This window comes from Thamnophis sirtalis, unplaced genomic scaffold (assembly GCF_051295495.1).
Source record: "Thamnophis sirtalis isolate CommonGarterSnake01/CBP01778 unplaced genomic scaffold, rThaSir2_p1.2 scaffold_4, whole genome shotgun sequence".
NCBI classification, from domain to species: domain Eukaryota; kingdom Metazoa; phylum Chordata; class Lepidosauria; order Squamata; family Natricidae; genus Thamnophis; species Thamnophis sirtalis.
The window spans coordinates 38,901,964-38,923,801 of record NW_028261384.1 but is presented as its reverse complement, the minus strand read 5'-3'; the positions used below and the strand labels follow the sequence as shown (position 1 = coordinate 38,923,801).

Genomic DNA, 21,838 nt, shown 5'->3' with positions numbered 1-21,838 from the left:
TGATGGACATTTTGGGAGACATTGTTGGGAAAAGTGGATCAAGTGTTCCTCATTTTTGGATTCTGTTTTTGTCCATAAAAATCAAAATGTTACTGATTTTATTTCTGTCAAACTATGGTTGATACTAGAACATGTAGGATGTCAAACTTGGTGCTTTTTTGTTTTATTTAATTGAAATTTTATTGTTAAATAAAAATAACAAGCTTCAAACATTGATTAGAGACAATAATTGAGACTGTATTATCTAGTAGTAATTTAATGTTCAACTATTGTACCTTTCATAGAAAAATAGACTTTCTCACAATATACTAATGTGACAAATCAATAAATAAATGGAAACAAGAGTTAGTCACAGACACTACAAAATATTTAGTAAAACAGAATAGGAATTCAACTTCTTAAAATTATTAATTTGATAAGATATTATTCTCTGCATATTTCTTTCCTAGAAAGAATCTACATAGTAAAATCTAAATCCACAAAAGCACAACTGATTCACCCTTTTTTGCTTAAAAAAGGAAAACAGAACAGTACACATTATATAAAAGCATCAGAAAACACTAAAAAATATACATTTTCAGTTAGGTTTAGTTTAATTGTATCTATATAGGAAACTGTAGAAAAGCCTGATCAGAAATTCTAGATATTGTACTAGACAAAATATTTTAACACTTAGTACCTTTTTTTGAGTGTGCAAAATAGGGACCTAACGACAATCCAAATAAAACCACAGATTTTATTTTTCCAGTAATAAAATTTGTTTTGCAGTTGTGCAATTTAAGCATTAACAGAGCATATGTCCAATTTCGTAGTTCTGTTAAAATAAAAAAATAAAAATAATGTACAGGATATGTGCATATTTTCAGATATTCAAATTTGCCTGGAAATTGCTATCGGTATAACACACCAATAGAATACCAATAAAAATTCCATCAGCAGGGTATTAAGATGTGAATTTCATGTACGATCAAGTTTTAAATACTATTGTATGTTCTGCACACTTAACCAAAAATTAAATCCCTCTGCTTTTGGATAAAATTTTGGGCTTAAATATATTAATTTTCATTTTAGTTGAGTAGCTTTAATTTGGATCATACCATCAGATTCATGATCTAGATTTATTCTTATCTGGCAAATTTGCCTCCTCATCTTTTTCTGAACAAAACCAATAAAAATTACTCCAACTGAACACTTTACTATATTTTTTTGCATAACAAGTGAAGAATTCGATGTATTTTACTGCAATATTTTAATTAAAAAAGTTCATTACATTTACTCCTATCTTTTACAGAAAAAAATATCTAACCGATTTTTAGGAAGACTTTGAAGCAAACTAAATGCAACAAGAAAGTAAATAAACATTATGTAGTGATCAATTTCCTGACTCATAGGATTTGTGCTTCATTTGGAAATAGGGTGTTTGCAGACTATAGTAAAAAAAAAATACATAAAGATGGCGACTACACTGATGCTTGATGCAGCAAAAAAAACAGGCTAAGCTTTATTTTTTTACTGTCAATGCCGCCATCTTACTTCTTTGACCTTACTCTGTAGACATCTTTCCTTAGGCATGTGGTTTTGCCTTCTAAGATATACTCACCTGCCAGGAAGAATAGACTCCTCATAATAGCTTCTGAACATTTGCAAGCAATATTGTCATGGAAATATATTCCATGAGAATTACTACTGTATAAAATATGTTTGGGACAATTTCCATATATTTTGAGCAAACTGGATGAAAGCATACTTTTTCACTTTCTTCCAAACTAGTGCAATTAGAAAATACTGGGCTTCCAATCCACCAAGGTTGGAAGAATACGGAGCAACTGTACCTTCTAACAGAGTTTTTAATATTCATTTGTTTTATCCCTGCTTTCACTCTCTCCCAAATGTTCAGAATGGGAAGACTCATGGATATTTGATTTATTTATTTCTGTCAGTTACAGTTTTCTAGAACAGGATTTTGGAGTTTGTGATTATAATCCTCATCCATGTTAGCTACTTCTAAAGTGAGAACAGTGCATTTTTACCACAAATGTTTTAATTAATAATCTATAACACAACTAAATAAGTTATATTATGTTAAAGTGCTACAATACCAAATGGCCTTAAGAATCAATATAAAATCCAAGTTCCAGAACACTTCCATGTAAGCCAATGTTATCCTATCACTATTAAATGGGACTCAACTGTATGCTAATCTAAATACATTTTAGCTGCAACCAGTATTTTAATCACATTAAACAGTAGTTAATGCACATTTGTTTTTGTTTTGAACAAGCAGCTCTTTCTGAAACCTAGGCAGTGTGCAACTAGGTTCCCAAGTCAGTTTTTTTTTAAAATTACAGTGTTCAAAATTGTAAATCCCACAGCATTAAAAAATATATTTTAAAAAACATTCTCAACCAAGAAAACAAAAGATCTGAAGAAACAGATTCTTGTCTTCAAGAGCTGCATTTGAATGCTTCATTTATTTGTCTCCTGCCAATGTTTATTTCTTCAGGCTTGTCACGCCGGTAAGTTACTGTTTTTGCACAAACAGTAGGCAAGAAGGTCTTATCCTTGAAGGAGAAAATATAGCTGGTCAGAAGCTATAAAGACACAGCCAGCATTATAATTATGTTCAAGAAAATAATCATCAGTTACCTTTTTGGCTGCAGGCACTCTATAACCTGCTGAAGACTTGATTCTACTATGGTCACAATATACAATTATCTGACGGATTATGCATACTTTAAGCAAACCAATCAAAAACGTTATTATAAATATAATGAAAAATATTCTGAAATAACTCGGATCATCAGAAAGGCATTCTGCAATGAAACAGTAAAAGCAAAAAATAAAAACTGACCCTCACAAAACAATAATATTGTGAGAAAACCCAGACAATATATTTCGACTGCAAAACAAACACCTTACTAAGTCAACTACCCTGCTTCCCTGAAAATAAGACCTCCCCAGATAATAAGGCCAATCGGGCTTTTGAGTGCATGCACTAAAATAAGCCCTCCCAAAAAATAAGTCCTCCCTAAAAATATTGCAACACAGCAGCAGCAATTAAATGACCACGCTCGCCGCCTCCTGCATCTCAAAAATAATAAGACCTCCCCGTAAATAAGGCCAAGCGCTTATTTCGAGGGTCAAAAGAAAATAAGTCCCTGTCTTATTTTGGGGAAAACACAGTAGTTAATTAACCAGCTTATATTAACAAAGTTTGTCCATGTTAAAAGGAACTCTCTAATAATAAATATGAATAAATTGATAATGAAGTATTTATTGTTGGAAATATATTCTGTTTTTCTGCTGAAATATAGTTACTACTTAAGGTCACACAAAAATTATATAAAATTAGAAGAGAAACAACAAAATTACTTATTATTATATTTTTTTTTACTGATTTTGTAAGTAAGAACGAATGTAGTTAATGCACATCTTAAAGAGCATATATAATAACTTATAATCTTTGCAGAAGGACACACATAAAAGATTCCCTCTAAATGTATGGCCAAAAGAACTGCTCTTTTACATCTTAAAATAAGGAAATATTTCATAGTCAACTAAGCTTTTAATTGGAAATCTGCATTCCATTCTACCTGCACCCTTTCTGCCAATTATTTTCTAACATTTTTTAGAATCTCTTGAGAGTTACCCATATCTGCAATTATTCTTCCATTACAAGTAATTGAGTTGTTTTTGATATATAAGATAAAGTTTTATTGAACTTGACAAGACATGATTGACTTGATGACATCAAGGGAAATTTCTAGGGAATAATAAGGAAATGATTTGGCAGTGTGCCTTTCAATGTCTTTCTTCAAAATTCCCCATCTATATACTAAGGAGATTGGATTTACCATTCTGAGATTAACTAAAGTCAGCTAAGTGCATCATTATCTGGACAATTATATTTGTGCTTTCAAATCAGTGGTGACTCCTGGTGATTGTAGGTGTATTGGCAAGATTTTTAGGAGTAGTTTGCTTATTGTCTTCTTCCTAGGATCAAAAGAGAGTGATTGGCCCAAAGTCACCAAGTATGAGACCATACTTGGTGACTTTGGGCCAATCACTCTCTTTTAGTCCTAGGTAACATAAAAGGCAACAACACTGAGCAGGTCTAAATGTAGTGAACACCTTAATTATTATTCTGGAAAGGCCTAGGAGTTCCAAGTGAATCCCATCATACACAGACACTAACAGAACTGAAAAGATCATAAAGATAATATTTTGCCTAAGGAAGTATAAGCTGCTATAGTGGTGCTTGTCCATTGAAAAAATTCCCAGAAGGAACAAGATGAGTTTGTCTTAAAAGTTAAAAAATAGCTTCACATTTTCTTTCAATGGGATGTGCAATAAGGACAGCCTTTATGCAGAAATGACAATATATAATGATGATCTGAGGGAACAATTTTTCTTGAATTATTCTGGCCAGCTTTGCCAGTAACAAAATTAATTCTCAAAGGTCTCAGACTATGTAAAAATCAACATTTTTTCAATATTACTTTTACTGTTATTAGATATTGCTTCCCACAGGAAAAAGTAGTAGTCTTAGAACAGTTAAAGCATTAATACATAAACATTCCTCTGAGTTTTCTTAATCAAACTGAAAACTGAATGTGATTCATATGTGAGGAGGGAAATTCTAAGTGTTTAGCAATATGCTGGTGAAAGAAAGGGCAGAAGAAGAAAAACACTAAAATATATAATTTGATTACCATTGGAAATTAATCCACAGCCATTAATTTACAGACATCTACAGTATCCATTTTTAACTATGAGTTCTAATAAAAGGAATTGCACACCAGGCAAATTCATATCTGAGGATTAAGAAATATTTCATAAACAAATCTTTCTTAAAACTCATAACAATGAAAACTCTAATTTAATAATTAGGTTGAAGAAGGCTGATATATAAATACTTCAGTTGGTATTTTTTTTTTGCCTACCTGATCTTTCAAGATAATGCATTCTATAATTGCAAGTGGTTTTGCATTGGCCAAGTGTATTATGTGAAGAGTTGAAGTGTCGGCAAGATTCACAATTGCTGTAAAACAAAATTAAGCAGACCGGGTTTTTAATTTTATTTTTGTCTCTGGACTTCATAGCAATACAAAATATTAGCCATGGATGTAAGTCTGAACATTGATTCATTGTCTCAGTACCAATTAGAATAAGAATTATTATTTCCTATTTAATCAAACAAATGGTTTGAAAACAAATAGGCAATCATAAGGATTTCAGCTAGCTGTGAATAGAAAAGGCTTCACAAGAAATATTATAATTTATTTTGTCTTTCTTGGAAGGCCTGCTCATTGTGCCACATTTCCCTGTTTGGCAATAATTCTTGGATGGAAAGGTGGAATCTATGCTGCAACAATATATTTCAAAGTTCACTTTATACAACAATCATCATTTTGTCTCAGCCCTTCTCAATACCATTTCATTTAAATGGACTCTGACAATGTACACAATATTTTGAGTTTGAAACAGACACCACTGGTATTATATTATATTTATATATTCATACATCTTCCCAGTTCTATAAGGAGTCTGGGCAAAGAGATAGAATATTGAATATTCAGCTCCTTGAAAACAAGGTTGGAAAAAGATGGTCTGATCAATCTTTTAAAAGTGTTTTGACGCAAAACAAAATATTTATTTTTTAAAATACTCCAAATCCCTTCCCCTAAAGATTGTCATCTGGTGGGACTTTGGAGGCATACAACTTCTCTGTAGCCCTCTCAGCCCTCTGGAAGAGCCTCCCACCTGATTTGGGAGACTGTCACTCTTTTAGCTTTCTGGAAGGCCATGGAGACCTAGCTGACCTAACTGAAACACCTAGCTAGGATAGGAATCAAGTGAGGAGGTCAATAGTTTGGCTGGTCTGTCTTGTGGGAAGGATTAGCATTTTTATTCTTCTACTTTTATTGTTGTTTTTATTGGTTGAGCCACCTAGGACCACTTTATGAGATAAACAGCTATTAAGGTTTTTTTAAGTAAATAGTGAATGAGAATGGCAACTCTAGGCAATTTTATTTTCTCTAGGCATTTCATTTAAGACACCTTCTCCTCCCTTTCCTCTTCTTTCTCCTCATTACAATTAATTTACCCTCCTGAAAGCCAAAAAACTATGTTACAGACAATTGATATGTTTTCTCTCCCCTGAAACTCCTATAAATTAAAAAGTAGACTCAAACTACTTTGTGAAGCAAAAAGTTCATAGAGAATTTAATATATTTGGATTTAGAATATATTTTTTTTAAAAATGACAAATATTTCCCAAACCACAGACTTACCGCTTGTCATTGCAAACTTTCCTACAAGAAGGACAGAATTCACACAAAGATCCTAAGCTGTTGGGGTCAGCACACCTGCATTTCCCACATACACAAATTCCTCTTCCACTGCAGATTTGGCCATTTGAGTTCATGCAGTGTTTTTGCAAAGATAAGGCGCACTGACAGCGATCACCTTCCCAGCCCCTAAAACACTTGCATTTGCCAGCTTCACATTCTCCATTGCCTACAAAAGCAGATCAAGAAAGAAAGAAAAAAAGAAAGAAAGAAGGAAGGATGGATAGATAGATGGATAGATAGACCCGATTACATTATTTGCTAGAACAATCTATTAAGTTATTCCATATTATATTTTTAGGCAGACTCTTTAGAACAAATGTCACCCTACTTCATTATGAAACCATAAAGTGTATTTTCATGAGGAAAATACTAAAAATATGAAAAAATATTTCTTTCCTTCAGCTTAGATTTTATTCCTGCATAATACACTTGGTGTGAATTGTAAGTAGCACTTTAACATCAAAACATCAAAGTTCTTAGATTCATTCACTGGCTTCCAATTGCTTTATCCAGCACAACAAAATAGCTATTATCTTTAAAAATGTACTGTCACCTCAGGCCTTATTGTTTATATATACCACTACTTCAAAGCTTGTTCAACTTGTTTAAACATCTCCAGGCTCTTTTAAATGATCCTGTTTTTTCCCCTTTGCTGCAATGTACATTCTTTAAAATGATTGAACATTTTCTCTTTCTTCTTGCATATAAACTCTGCCGACCTTTTCAGATGGGGCCATACCTACTTCCAGAACTGGGGGAATTACTTTCAAAAATGGCAAACCAATTCTGCAATGTCTAAATTGGAGTATTTTGGAGAGAAAAAATCTAGAACATTTGTTACCACACTACATTTATTTTTGCTTATACAGTTCTATGTTTTAAAAGTGATTTGCAAGAATGAAACTGGGGTGTGTGGATGTGTGTGTGGGAGAGAATATGCTTCTTAGCCTGGGACTTAGTATTAAGAGAGATTATAAATCATATGAAACTAAAATATGAATAAAACCTTATAAAATTCCAACCTTACCAGCACATAGTTTTCCAAGGTAATATGGGCAGGAAAAGTCATCTTTTTCACAGTATTTACCATATATTGTACCATATTTGTTTTTATAGCAAATGCATTTCCCGTTTACACATTCTCCCTGTCCACTGCATAGAAGATGGTCCAGTTCCATCTTACATTGCTCCGAAGATAATTTTTCACTAGAACCACATATTCCATCCTTGCAGGTGGATATTTCATCATCAAGAGGGCTTTCATTGATGCAGATTTTTTTGTGCTTTCCACTGTCCTCACATTGACACACACATCTTTTATGGATGTTAATTCTAGAGGATTCGTTGAAACCAAGGGGTTTTATCATCACATGGTTTCTTCTGCCAGTTGCATCACATTCTTTCATGGCAATAGAAATATTAAAGAATACCTATGATTAAAAACATGAAGTATTGAAATTACTACATCATGCAAAATGTCTCAATGGAGATTTAGGGGAAATGAATGTGAGAATTTTGTGCTGATTTGGAACCAACCAGAGATTTCTGTCCTGACAATTGAACCATTGCAGAGATGGAAAATCAGCATTTTGGATGAATGATATTGTGCTTCTATTTTTCTACTGGGGGACTTTTGATTTTGATTCTGTTCTGATTGATTCCTAAGCTTCACTGTTCTGTAAAAGAAATGCTAGCTTGACCCATTTGCCATTCCCACTTATAAATAAATGACTTCAAGTCAGTAAGACTTTTGGTAAAATGATAAGTATTTACGATGACTTGACAAGAGCATACAGGAATTCTAGAAAATAAATGTTAACTTGATTTGAGCTTATTGGAAAGTCTAAGAATAAATCTTTTAGTTAGGATTAATTTAAAATAAAGCTCCCCAAAAAATAAACTATGGCAGAAACATGGAGAACGTAAGAACTTTAATCCTCTGAAATTCAGTTTTAAATCCATAGAAAGCCTTATTCTATTGAAAAATGTCCACAATATCATGAACAAAATATTTCATCTCCCTTGTTAAAAAAAGAAATGTTCATACTTCAGTTGAGGATTTGACGTTCTTGCATCCCTCTGAACCCATTTTTCTACTTCCATCAGGACAGATTGCAGTAACTTTGACATGTATATCTTTGAGGGTGTTATCGACTTGAATTTTCACTTCAGAAAGCAGCTTCTGAAAGAAAATAAGAGCAAAATAAAAATAATGATAGTACTGCAGCAACATATACTACCAATTAGCAAGTTCTACTCAATTCATTTGGAGTGAAATAACCTGTTGTTCCAGGAATAAAGGAGACAATTGTTTTCTGCACAGATTTTTGTTTTCACAGCCGTGTGATTCAATGGTTTAGGATGACCTTCCTTTTCATTCTGATGCCACAGGCAATTTCTCATATTACCCTCTTAATTGGACATTATGTGTAAGTAAGTGCTTAGGTACAGGGCGGGGCATAACCTTTTCCTAGGGGGTCACAGCAAGATCGACAGCAGTTTACAACTTCCGCGACACCTCATTTTAAAGCCCATAAAAAACTGAATTGAATGAGCTATTAAATGTTAAATTTGCTTTAAGAATGGCTGGAAAATTCGATTCGGAAGAACAAAGGATCATTGACAGAATAAAATGCATTGCCTTTCGAGAGGCTCGCGATGCTGGAGCGACGTTTATTAATCGAAAATGGATTGCAAACAAATTGAAACGTCATCCGGATTGGGTTACTGATAATTGGAACAAAACAGCCCAAGAATGTTTCACAAAATTTGGAGAAGGGCGTCCTCTGCAACTGTGCCAAGAAAGCAAAGCCATCATTGCAACTGGCAGTCGCAAACAACGAAAAGGAAACCGAAAAGTGGCCCAAGAAATCCTTCAAATTCGTGGAAAACGAGTTGATCAAAGGACAATCGGCCGATATCGAGAACGAGAAGGTTTGAAGCCATTCCACGTCATTTGCAAACCATTGAAAACTCAAACACACGTTCAAGATCGGCTTTGGTTGTGCAATTGGTTGTCTGAATGGACCGAGGAAGATTTTCTTCATTTGGCGCCATCTGACGAATTCTTCGTTTATGCCATTCGAAAACCGAATTTCCAGAACGATCGAATTTGGACTAAAGACGTCGACGACATCGCCAAACATGAACGATATCGACAAATCGTTCGCAATCCGACTTGCATCGGGATTTTCGTCATTTTCACAGCCAAGAAACTGCATTGGGTTTTGAAGGATAAAGGGGAATCCTGGGATGGCAGTTATTTCCGTGAGAAAATTTTATTGGAGAATGTCATTCCATTTCTCAGTGATCCAGACAATGTCTTGGTGGTTGGTGAGGCTGTCTTTCTTCATGACAAAGCTCCTTGCATGCGTGCAAATGCGACTCAGCAATTGTTAAAGGAAAACAATGTCGAATTTTGGGGCAATGACGTCTGGCCGGGAAATTCGCCAGATCTCAATCCGGCAGAGAACATTGGGGCCATAATTAAGGATGAAGTGGAAGCTCTGATGATTCAGGAGCAAGGTCAAAATCGATATTCGGTTGAAACTTTGAGAATGAATTTGGAAACTGTGTTGAAAAATCTGGAAAATCGAACGGAACTGTTTGAAGATTTGTTGTGTTCTTATCCACCTCGTTTGAATGCTGTTCGAAGGGCTAATGGTGGTCATACTGACTATTAAATCGTGTCAATAAACTCAGTTTTTGATGGGCTTTCGAATGGTGTATGAATTATTTGTGTTGTTATTACAAGTGTTGCTGTGACCCCCTAGGAAAAGGTTATGCCCCGCCCTGTATTAAAACAGCAACTTGTTTGAACTGTCTGCTATTAGTTCAAGATTATGAGAGTTTTTCACCTGACTGATGTCCAACCATCAACACTACCTAAAGCATATAGGAACAAGAACACCTGCAGAAGTGTGTGTGTGTGTATCATTCGAAAAACAAGAATACAGCAGCAATGTAAAAAGGGGATACTTAATGATATATTTTTCAATTTGCCTACAATGCTATGCAATAATTGCACATATCATATATATGCTATATATTCAATGGCTTTAAACAGGCCTTTTTTTCCTTTGAAGAAGAAATAAAAATATAGCTGGGATTTTCATAATATAAATATGACAACACAAATTTATGGCATTATAAGCAAAATGTGTTTGTGTACTATGTAATAACAACAATTATCACTGTCAAATGCACATATTGTGCAATAGTCAGGGTTGAAGAACAAAATGCTGAATTATATGAATCACAGCAAAATCATAAATATGCTAAGAAGTATCTATGATAAAAATGTCATATACATGCATAAGAAATACTACTAGCAATATGAGAAGCACAACCTAACTGAAAATTGGCATGAGAAAACAGAAAGATAAGTGTGTAAAAATAAACCTGCGGAAGTAGCAGGCTTTTTCTTTAACAGCATTGAGGTAGGCAGTCTGCCTCCCAGATTTTTTGGCACATACCTTCCAAAATCTTGCCATAAGCCAAGCTATCTGAGGTTACAGAAAGTTTACTTGAATTCCAAAACATCTGCAGGATTTTTAGTTTATTTCTCAAAACAATCCAATGTTTTACAGTATTAAAAAGATCCTCATTGATATGAAAGTTGTAGAACTCTTAATATATTTTATTCAGTTTATTGTACATATATCAGTTCTAATTGTTATCCCAAAAAGCAATTGGTTAAAGCAATCACATTAATTTATACAGGGAATTGTATTTTTATACTTTATAGAGGTACACGAACACATTAAACATCTTCCTGTATGATATGTTTAGAATCTACAGAACTTCAATTATTTATTATTGTTTATTATTAACTTCAATAACCACCATATTATAATGATATATTAGTGTCACTGGAGCATACCTTGTAAGCTTCTAGTACCAAATCTCCAAGATTTGCTGTCTCTGATTCTATTTGTTTTGCAACAGTTCCAGGTAGCAGAGGCAAAAGATCCTGTGAAAATATTAGTTTATGGTTATAATGCCAATGTATAGCTTGTCTCAAAGTAACAGAATTGTTTTATTTTTAAATATACCTTATACCAGTGATATTGGCTTCCTTGGACTGCAAATATTACGTTAATATTGTTGTCTATGAGCTTTTCAGAAAGTTGGCCAAGTGATGGGTACTCCTATAAATCAGAAAGAGGAGTCATAATGTGGCTTTTATAGATTATTGTAATGACCAATTCTAACATTTTACTTAAATAAACTAACGTATGTTCATATACACATGAATATAAATAGTTCTTTAAAAATTCCTATTCCTTTTAAAAATAAACTACATACACACATTTGATTTAGGACCAGGGCCCTTCATACAATTTACTAGCCACCTATGAACATGCAATAAAATTAAACCATCATACTGAACACTTACTAAAATCCAACCATCGCCAAAACCATTGCCAAGTAATGGAGAAGCTACAAAATTTCCTAGTAAGATAATTTTATACAAATATCCTTTTCACATTAATAGCCCATAATGCAACTTAATATAATCTTTAACAAGATAAGATTTTTTCCTGTTTAGTAACAGAGATGAGTTACAAAAGTATTTATTTATCATCCCAAGTGTAAGGGCCAAAGCTGGCAAGGCAAAAATCACAGAACCGTTGGGCAAACATTTACCAATTGCTTCTGGCGACTGTCAAAAGTCTGGCTAAGCAGCCATTTACTTGAAAAGGCAGAAGAAAAAGGTTTAAACTCTGGGAGACAGACTACATAAAAAGTTTGACTTTTTTGCACTGCGGTCGCCAAATCAGCTGTGCATACATGATTTTGTTCTTCTTTGCAATAAAGAGCCTAATTTAGCTGAATCTTGTGTAAGTCGTCTACTGTGTATGCCAAATTCTTAGTAGGAGGTAAAGTATATGGACAAGAAAGATTTAATGCCAAATCTGAGCATGGAGCTAGTCACCTAACCTTTTATGATTGAAAAGTTGGTGAACATATACTTGCATTAAAAAAAACATCATAGATAGCCCTGGTCAATTTGCATGTTTTGATAAATTCTTACATGAATAAACGCTGGTATATTCTTTAAACAGCATAAAGTTAACATGTTTTTTACAGATAAGAAAACACTCAATGTAAGTGCAAAATTTTGAACATACTTTCAGTCAGTTCTTTGGGACAAATAATAAATTCTAAATGTTCTCTAAAACCATCAAAAAGAGTTTGTCTAGAGTATTTTTTTAAACTACAATTATTTGCAAAGTTCTTCTGTCTCAGAAATATTTTTAGGTCTCCTTTCAAACTGTGCATGTTTCATATCTCTTTACAAATTTTAAATAATATTTAAATCTGGGGATTTTAAAGGCCATTCCAGCTTGCCACTGACGTCTTCCAGCTTTGTTTGAAAACTTCATACAGAATGGAGAAAATGAACATGGCTACAGACTAAATTTATGGTACTTGTTCAATAAATAGACCTTCACAGTAGGTTTTCAATTTCTAGGATATCTAAGTTTTGAAACATTTAGAAGCACACAATGAAATACTTTTAAATCGAAGAAATATGATGTTATAGTAATTAAAAATTCTGAACACTGTTTTTCTGAATGAACTGAGACTTTTAAAATAACACATGTACAAAAGAAACATGCGTAGTGGAAATGGAGTCACAAAAAAATCTTTACTATAGTAATTTTTTCCATTCTGGATATAATTGCTTAAGTTTCTTGACTTTAAAAAGACAAAACAAAAATTACAATGCAGAACCTAATGAGATATCAATTAATCAACAATCAACAACAACAAAAGGTGTGCAGTCACATTTCAACTTTAAAGAAAAATTTCAAAACAATGAAAACCTGAGTATTCTGCAAGTCAGGAAAGGGACAATCTTGTAAAACCATGCAAGTGCTTTAACAGACATATTTTGCATTACGCTGGAAGATGCATAAATCATCTCTGTTTGCATCATCAAAGCAACTCTTTTTCTAAGCTTGTACAACTTTAGGAATTGCTTCTAGAGCTCCCTGTATGCATGTCAAAGCTTAATCACTTCAATTTTATTGCAAAGTGATATATTTGGGGGGGGGGGGGGGAGGAGAGAATGTTTTCTTCAGTTTTTCATATTTCAATAACAGTATAAAGCCAATTTTCAATTTTAATAGTCCTAATATCTAAGAGACTCTATATTTTTCTTGCGAGTATGACCAAGAACAAATAGGTATTCTCTCTGATCAATTAAAACCATGAAATAATTTGAATAAGTTCCTTTGAGCAGAAGTTCATATCTCTCAGAACAAAAATATTTCTAATGTTTTAGGAATTAGTCCAAAAGTAACATTTCATTATGAAGTATACCTTACCATACTGTTTGCTTTGATATACACATTCTCTTTCAAATGACATTTTCCATCATTTGGAATTACTATCCCTGCTAATTTACTGTCAAGAGCCAAATGAGATGTCTGATCAGTCATCATGAGAAGCAGCCGTTTTGCTTCTTTACGCCAACCAATATGGCTCTGCAATAAATAAAGGAATGTAATATATGTAGTTTAATTTACTTTAGTTTACTTTATTGTCATTACATCTCGTGCAACAAAATTAAATGCCATCTTCAGTGTACATTACAAGTATAAAAATAAAACATAAATACACATCCTTCACATTCTATAGAGTTGACTTGAAAACCCGATATTGCATTAAAATGGAATTATATGGTAGAATTCAAGGTAGTTACTGCCCTGGGATAGAAGCTGTTTTGGGGCTTGTTTTTATTATCCTGTACCATCTGCCATGTGATAATAGTTGAAAAAAAGGGTGCCCAGGATGAGATGGCTCTTTAAGAATGTTTTGAACTTTCTTAAGGCAGCGGGACCTATAAAGTTTTTCCAAGGAGTGGGTAACCAATGATCCTCTGGGCAATGATGTTAACCCTCTGGAGTGCTGTCCCATCTGCCACTTGCAATTAGCAAACTATACACGGGTGCAGTAAGTTAAAATATTCTCTATAGTGCAGCGGTAGAAGATCACCAGCAATTTTTCATTCAGTTGTTGTTTCCTGAGAAGTCTCAGGTAGTATAATTTCTGCTAGGCCCTTTTGACAGTGCTGCAATGTAAGTGTCCTAGGTCATGTCCTCTTTTATAACACTCAACAATTTAAAACTGGTCACTTGCTCCTCTCAGTCTCCATTGATAATCAAGGGCTGGATGTCGGATCTATTCCTTCTATAGTCTACTATAAGCTTCTTGATCTAATTGGTGTTAAAGACCAAGTTATGTCTCCACACCACAAAAGCAACAGGTTCACCTCATCTCGATAGGCAGACTCATCCCCCTCCCCCCTGGAAATGAGTCCCACCACCTGTATCATCTGAAAATTTAATAATAGTATTACTGGCATGAGTGGGAATGCAGTCATGCACATAAAGAGTATAGAGTAATGGACTCAACATGCAACCCTGTGAGGTACCAATGTTAAGAATAAGGGCTGAGGACAGGAAATCCATGATCCAAAGGCAGATTGAATAAGAAAGCCCAAGATCAATAAGTCACTAGTCTATGTGGAAGTATTGTGTTAAATGCAGATCTAAAATCTACAAAAAGCTACCTCACATAGTTATAGAGCCAAGGTGGCGCAGTGGTTAAATGCAGCACTGCAGGCTACTGCTAGATCAGCAGTTCAGCGGTTCAAATCTCACCGGCTCAGGGTTGACTCAGCCTTCCATCCTTCCGAGGTGGGTAAAATGAGGACCCAGATTGTTGGGGGCAATATGCTGACTCTCTGTAAACCGCTTAGAGAGGCCTGAAAGGCCTATGAAGCGGTATATAAGTCTACTGCTATTGCTATTGCTATTGCTATTCCCTCCTTCCCCGTTCCAAATGAATTAGAGCAGTGTGAAGAGTGATGGCTATAGCATCCTCTGTAGATCTAATTTGTTCTGTATGCAAACTGGTGTTTATCAAATGTATGTGGAAAACCAGAAATGATATGCTGGCAGACCAATTTCTCAAAGCACTTCATGATAATAGAAGTAAGTGTCACTGATCTCTAATCAAAATGTAAGGGAAAATACAAGAGTTAAGAAATATTGTACTGCTTTAAAAAAAACCATTTGTAAATTCCATTATGACAGGCACATCTGGAATTCTGTGGGCACTATGGTCGTGGGGAATGAATATGTCCAACTCACAAAAATGGCTGAAAAAAATTGAAATGGCCTATAATTAAACAAAAATACCACACTAACCATAGCAAGTGCCAAGGGAGAAGGTCACATGGTTGACCAGAAGCTCCACTATAGTGATCCAGGACAACTGAAAAGGGTTTAAATCAAGAATCTGAAACATTGCTGGTTGTATCAAATCTTTCATTTCAAGGACAATTTATTTGTATCCAAAGTTTCACTGTAAATATATCCCCAAAAGTATTTTGATGGCTATAGAAGGCAAAATGGGATTATAAATACATGAAAGAATGTAAACCTATACATATTATATGTCATTTAATATAACATTACTGTCAACTTGTAAAGTGTTTCCATGACTTTTATCAAATTGACATGGGAGGGAGAATTCCATACATACCTTTGGCCAGAGTTGGATCTCAGGTTTCTACAGCAGGTGTGTGAAGCGCAAAGTTCACACCTGCTGCAGCACTTTGTTGGTAGATATGATTTATGACACAGACTGAGGGGAGGGGAAACACAGGGGTAAAGTTCAGAGACCATTAAGTGGAAATCAGTTTCGGCTCTGCAGAAGAATATGCCAAAATGTTGCTCCTCATAAATGACTGGATTTCTTTTGAACTTTGTCTCGAGGCTTGTAAACTAACTAGGGCATCCTTTGGAAACTTCACAATTACAACATTACAAGAATAAATCATCCCCAAAAGAGAAAAATAAAATGTCAAATTATCTGTTATTGCTTACCTGACAAACCACTGCCTGAAGCATAGCATCAAAGCCTCCTTCAGGTGTATCAATATTTCCAGATATTTTCTGCTTATTAATTACGCTTCTGAATTCTGATATTTTGTCAGTCAATGATAAAACATGAATAAAACCATGAGGTGGCATACAATCAAGTTCATAATCACTGTTTGGATGAAAGAATAGTAACTTGTAACTCCCACAGAATTTTTTTTTAAACTAGTTGCATATGGCAATGTAGCACAGCAAATAGATATTTAAAACATTATACTGATAACCTCAAGGCTTTATAAACTGAGAGAGGAATTATCTTTGCTCTTCACTGGTAAGCTTTTATTTAACAAGTCTTCCTTTAATTCAGGTTTCTCACTATGACTGGTTATATCAGCATAGTTCAGGAAAAAAAACACAACTATTTTTTGGGATGTGCTATTCTAAGGATATGAAAGAGTGTAAGTGTCAATTATTTACATTTGGTGGCAAAGTTTCTATAAATATCAAGAAGGGGACAATTTTAAAAACATCTCTATTTTTTCTATCACTGAATGTGTACAGTATAGCCACATAAAATTGTGACTTTAAGGAGTAAGCTGGTCTCATAAATCTACCTCTAATTTTCTGCCTAAGAAGTGAATTATATAAAGAGAAAATATGCCATTTGAGAGAGAAAATAATACAAATATATATTTCTTATTTTAAAAAATGATTATTTTCTAATGCAATTGGTGTCAGTAAAAATAAACATCATTTCCATTCTCCTACTACTAACCTACTACCAAACATACATCAGCAAATGAAATGTAAAACTTTTAAAACTAGGGTGCAAATTAAGTTTTTTTCCAAAATTAGTATTACAGTTAAATGATTTTTATCAATGAATATTATTTATTAATAGTATGAAACAGGTGCATCCAAAGAGTATGGTAGAAAAAAGTTGATAATGCAACCAATGATGCCACTTATAGTCTTCTACTTTTTAATGCACATATGCAAAAACAATAGGCATTGTTTGCATCATTGCAATTGCACTCTCAACTACTTACAGATAGTCCTGGAAAATTAAAACTTACAATTTTGGGATCAAACAAATACATTACCATCCTTATCCATAATACTGGAGTAGTCAGCTATCTAAAGCTCCATGTTATAATATGAGTAATTTATTTATATGCCGCCCTTTTCCCTGGGGGGACTCAGGGCAGCTTACAACTCGAAAAGGGAGGGAAACAAACAATTGACACATAAGACAATACATCATTAAAAGCACGACATTCATACTATTCGGGTGGGTTACAGTCTTTAATCCCAGGCCTGACGGGATAGCCAGTTTTTAAGGGCTGTGCGGAAGGTCTGGAGGGTGGTGAGGGTACGAATCTCCACGGGGAGATCGTTCCATAGGGTCGGAGCTGCCACCGAGAAGGCTCTCCTCCGCGTAGTTGCCAGTCGACATTGACCGGCAGATGGGACTCGGAGGAGGCCTAATCTATGGGATCTAATTGGTCGGGTGGAGGTAATTGGCAGTAGGCGGTCTCTCAAGTACCCAGATCCACTACCATGAAGGGCTTTGAAGGTGATAAGTAGCACCTTGAAGCGTTCCCGGAGATCGACCGGAAGCCAGTGCAGCTCGCGGAGGATAGGTGTTATGTGGGTGAAGCGAGGTGCACCCACAATCGCTCGCGCGGCCGCATTCTGGACTAGCTGAAGTCGCCGGATACTCTTCAAGGGCAGCTCCATGTAGAGCACATTGCAGTACTCCAGCCTAGAGGTCACAAGGGCACGAGTGACTGTTGTGAGAGCCATATTATAATATAACAATACATATTTATTTAAACCTTGTAGCAGATAAAGCAAATGCAAATTCACTTATTAGTTATTCTACTTTTCCAAAAGAGAATTAGACACTGAATGTATAAGTGTGCACCCATGAATGCCCCATTGAATTATGTATATCTATTTTTTTAACAATACTTACCTGCACTGATTATGGATTCTTTTTGGATGAATACTAATATAGGGTGATACTGTTTTATCTACATAGGATCCAAATCCAAGTTGCAAATCAATTGAGATATTTTCCATCTTCTGAGATAATTCAAATCCAACAGAGTTTAATCGTTCTATATGTCTGTGCATAGATGCAGATACATCAACTAAATAATAAAGATCAACAGGATATTTTTCCAGTGGGCGGACTTTCAGCATAAAACTTGCTTCAGAGCCTAATAATGCAAAAAAGCAGATCTACAATCAGTACTTCTGAACATTCACATTACTTTAAAATCAAATCCTATGCAGAATATTTTTCCAGTTTTACTAGTTTAATTTAGTTTAGCTTTTAAAACTGTAAGTATTAAGTATTAAGTGTATTTTACACACACACACACACACACACACACACACACACACACACACACACACACCTTTTCAAGCCATTCCATTTTCTATGCTTTTCTCATGATCTTACTGACAAAGAGGCAGTTTAGTTGAAAAATTATATAATTATACAGTGTGTATTACTAAGTATAACAATACTTTGGATTTCAGATATGTACAGGTAATCTTTGACTTTCAACAGTTCATTTAGTGACCGTTCAAAGTTACAAAGCCACTGAAAAAGTGACTTATACCCATTGCAGGGTCATGTGATCATCTTTTGTGACCTTCTGACAAATCAAAGGAGAAACAAGATCTACTTAACAACAGTGTCACTAACTTAACAACTGTAGTGATTTACTTAACCAAATGTTGTAAAATGGGGCAAAATTCACTTAATGAATGTCTCACTTGCAACATAAAATTTGGACTCAACTGTGGTCATAAGTCGAGGCTATGATCATAAACTGTATTTACAAAAACTTTCCAATCCTGAGTGAATGAAATGCCCTATCACAGAGATGGTTAATCTTTTTGGCACTGAGTGCCGAAACTGCCACGCGTGCATACACATCTGCTGGAATGCCGGAACACAGAAGAGAGCAGATGTCCAGTGTGCATGCGCAGGCCAGAACCCAGCTGCTCTCTTCTGGGTTCCGGAGTACACATGTGCACTGGTGAGCTGCTCAGGTAACCCTCACTGTTCTAAACAAAGCATCTACCAATGACAAAGTGATTCCTTTCATGCTAGCTTATGGTTTGTTTGTTTTTTCCTTATAAACTGGAGTCAAGTGCTCTCTTTCTGGTACTGAAAGAAAACTGTATATGCAGGTGAAAATAACAAAATGTAGCTGAAATTACCATCCCTTAGTTATTAATTTGGGGGGGGGGGGTGTGAGGGTTTCACTGCAGCTCCAAAAGGAAAAAATACCCCTATTCTATTCCCTTTGTTCAATTATTTGCTAATGGAATATCATCTAGTGATATCATTCTCCTAAAATGCTAAAAGAAATGTCTCCCCTTCTCCAAATAATTTACCTTAGAAGCAGTTCTTTTTCTAACAAAGGTGATTAAATTGACATATATTAAACTGTATTTAGAAGGACAAAAGTTGGGATTTCATTAGGATCATGGTCCAATAAAAATGTTTGCATACCTTTCTTCTAGAAATAAAGCAGGAAAAAGACAAAGAAACAACCTGGCCAATACTAGTGAACAAAGGCTACCAATGCATAAATACAGAGAACAGTTCCTAAGGAAAACAAAGCACAAAAGAAAGCAAATTTGGATCAAAAGGTTATTCTAAGAAATAAGATATTTTATGATAGATTTCAACTTGATTATTTAAAAAAAAACCAAGATTTACTGGATGAAACAAATTTAATGTTAAACTTATTCAGTTTTAAAGTATATAAATTACTCTAGTATTAGGTGAAGAAATAATATTTTTGTTTCAAATTGTGAAATATCTGCATTTAACAATTCAGAATTGTGCATGAATCTATTTGTTGCTTTTAGCCCTTATTGGGAAGTTGGTATACACAAGTGGTGTACATACACACACAAAAAACCAGCATCATTTTGCCTAGCTCTGCCCCATTCAGGCATGTAATATTTCCATGGGCTAAGAAAAGAGCTGAACTTTGTGTCACAACACTGTGATTATGATGCTGTTACTGTGAACCACTTTTCCTCTTCTTCTGATGGTTCTATGTCTATTTAGATTCACTGTTATTTTTTCAAGTGCTTGGACTACTGCATGTGGCATGACATTCTTGTGGTTGGAATAAAAGCTATTATTTCAATGGCAGTTTCCCACTTGGATAGTCCATAACAAATAAGGGAGTCTCAAATAAGAGTCACAACAGAGACATGGCAGAATATAAGTAAATAATAAATAAACAAATTCTCGTCTCTTACTCTCTGATGATGTTATCTTGTTTGGGTAATGAAAGGTCTGCAAGAAATCAAACAAGCTCAGAGAGCACCAAGGACTCCTCTTACCTAATTTCCCACATGAAAGGGGGGGGGGGCACCAACTATAGTCTAGCATTAATAAGGATAATTCTCAGAGAAATTTAATATATGCCCATCTGCTCTCCTCCTTTGCTGGGGTCACACATTTAGAAAAAGCAACTGCTATCTTAGGTTATCAGAATTAGGTATGTATGTCACTTTGACCAAAAAATAAGATAGGAATAAATATTGTATCTGTCTCTCTGTATTATCTGGATGTTTATATTATTTTTTTTAAATGTATGTTTTGTATTCTAAAGATGTCAAAAGATATCATTAAGATAAATCCATTTTACATCAGGGTTGGTATTTCAATAGTGGGGGGGGAGTACAACACTCTACCAGGGGTGAGTTCTAGCCGGCATTACTGCTGGTTCGCTTGTGCGCATACTGGATGCGCACTGCACGTTCATTTCAATGGAAATTGTTCTGTGCATGTGCAGAATTCCAAAAAAAGATGGCTGCGGTGAGAACAGCGGTGACTGGGGAACTGGTTAGGGAGTGTGGCCAGCCTGGGTCTCTGCCGGTTCTGCGACCCAGGCCAGCATACCACTACTGGTTCAGCCAAACTGGTAGGAACCAACCTCTGCATTGTACTTCTATAGTAATTAAAAAACTGTAAGACATATTGTATATCCTCACTTATTACTGTTCCTGCTCCTTTGATAGAAAGTAATGAAAAGCATATGATATTTCAAAATGATATTTTTCTCCTTAGCACTTTCCGTTCGAATTTATGGAAACTCATTTCTTGTAGCAGAATAAGTAATAATCTATTCATAACACTACTTCAATGAAATAGTACCTCTGCCACAACTGTAATTTCCTGTGTTTTGCTAATGATACTAAGAAAATTATGTATGTTTATATAAACAGACAAACTATGTGGCTTTAGGCAACCCCTACTTTTTCTAACAGGGTTGCTACAAGCCAGGGACATTGGGATTAACTCATCTATTTTATGCCAATTTCCTTGAAAGAGGATAAAATGTGAAATATGTTAGAACTTTAAAAAGCTGATTTTCAACGGACTAAGATTTTTTTCCTGAAATGTCAGCTGGCTCAAAATACTGCATTCTTTTATTTTCAGGCACACAGACATCTATTATAAGGGGATAGAATGGAATAGGATAATGAAAAGATTGGCCAAGTTGCCCTGAAAAATAATCTAAATTTATAAGATCATTCCTA

At 34.7% G+C, this 21,838-nt stretch overlaps 1 protein-coding gene across 3 annotated transcripts in view; it reads right to left on the bottom strand.

The window, feature by feature from the left end:
* Nucleotides 1-240: 240 nt before the first annotated feature.
* ITGB8 (integrin subunit beta 8) overlaps nt 241-21,838 on the bottom strand; it is a 43,900-nt gene continuing 22,302 nt past the window's right edge. For 2 of the 3 annotated variants that reach the window (XM_087712769.1, XM_087712770.1), the window contains exons 4-14: nt 18,231-18,477; nt 16,259-16,424; nt 13,691-13,849; nt 11,408-11,503; nt 11,236-11,325; nt 8,401-8,535; nt 7,381-7,783; nt 6,294-6,519; nt 4,944-5,041; nt 2,647-2,813; nt 241-2,561 (exon numbers count right to left, since the gene is read on the bottom strand). In XM_087712769.1, the coding sequence (XP_087568895.1) occupies nt 2,445-2,561; nt 2,647-2,813; nt 4,944-5,041; nt 6,294-6,519; nt 7,381-7,783; nt 8,401-8,535; nt 11,236-11,325; nt 11,408-11,503; nt 13,691-13,849; nt 16,259-16,424; nt 18,231-18,477 (1,904 nt within the window). In that variant the 3' untranslated portion in view covers nt 241-2,444. The remainder of the gene's footprint in view (nt 2,562-2,646; nt 2,814-4,943; nt 5,042-6,293; nt 6,520-7,380; nt 7,784-8,400; nt 8,536-11,235; nt 11,326-11,407; nt 11,504-13,690; nt 13,850-16,258; nt 16,425-18,230; nt 18,478-21,838) is intronic. The other variant, XM_087712771.1, reaches the window with a different exon arrangement.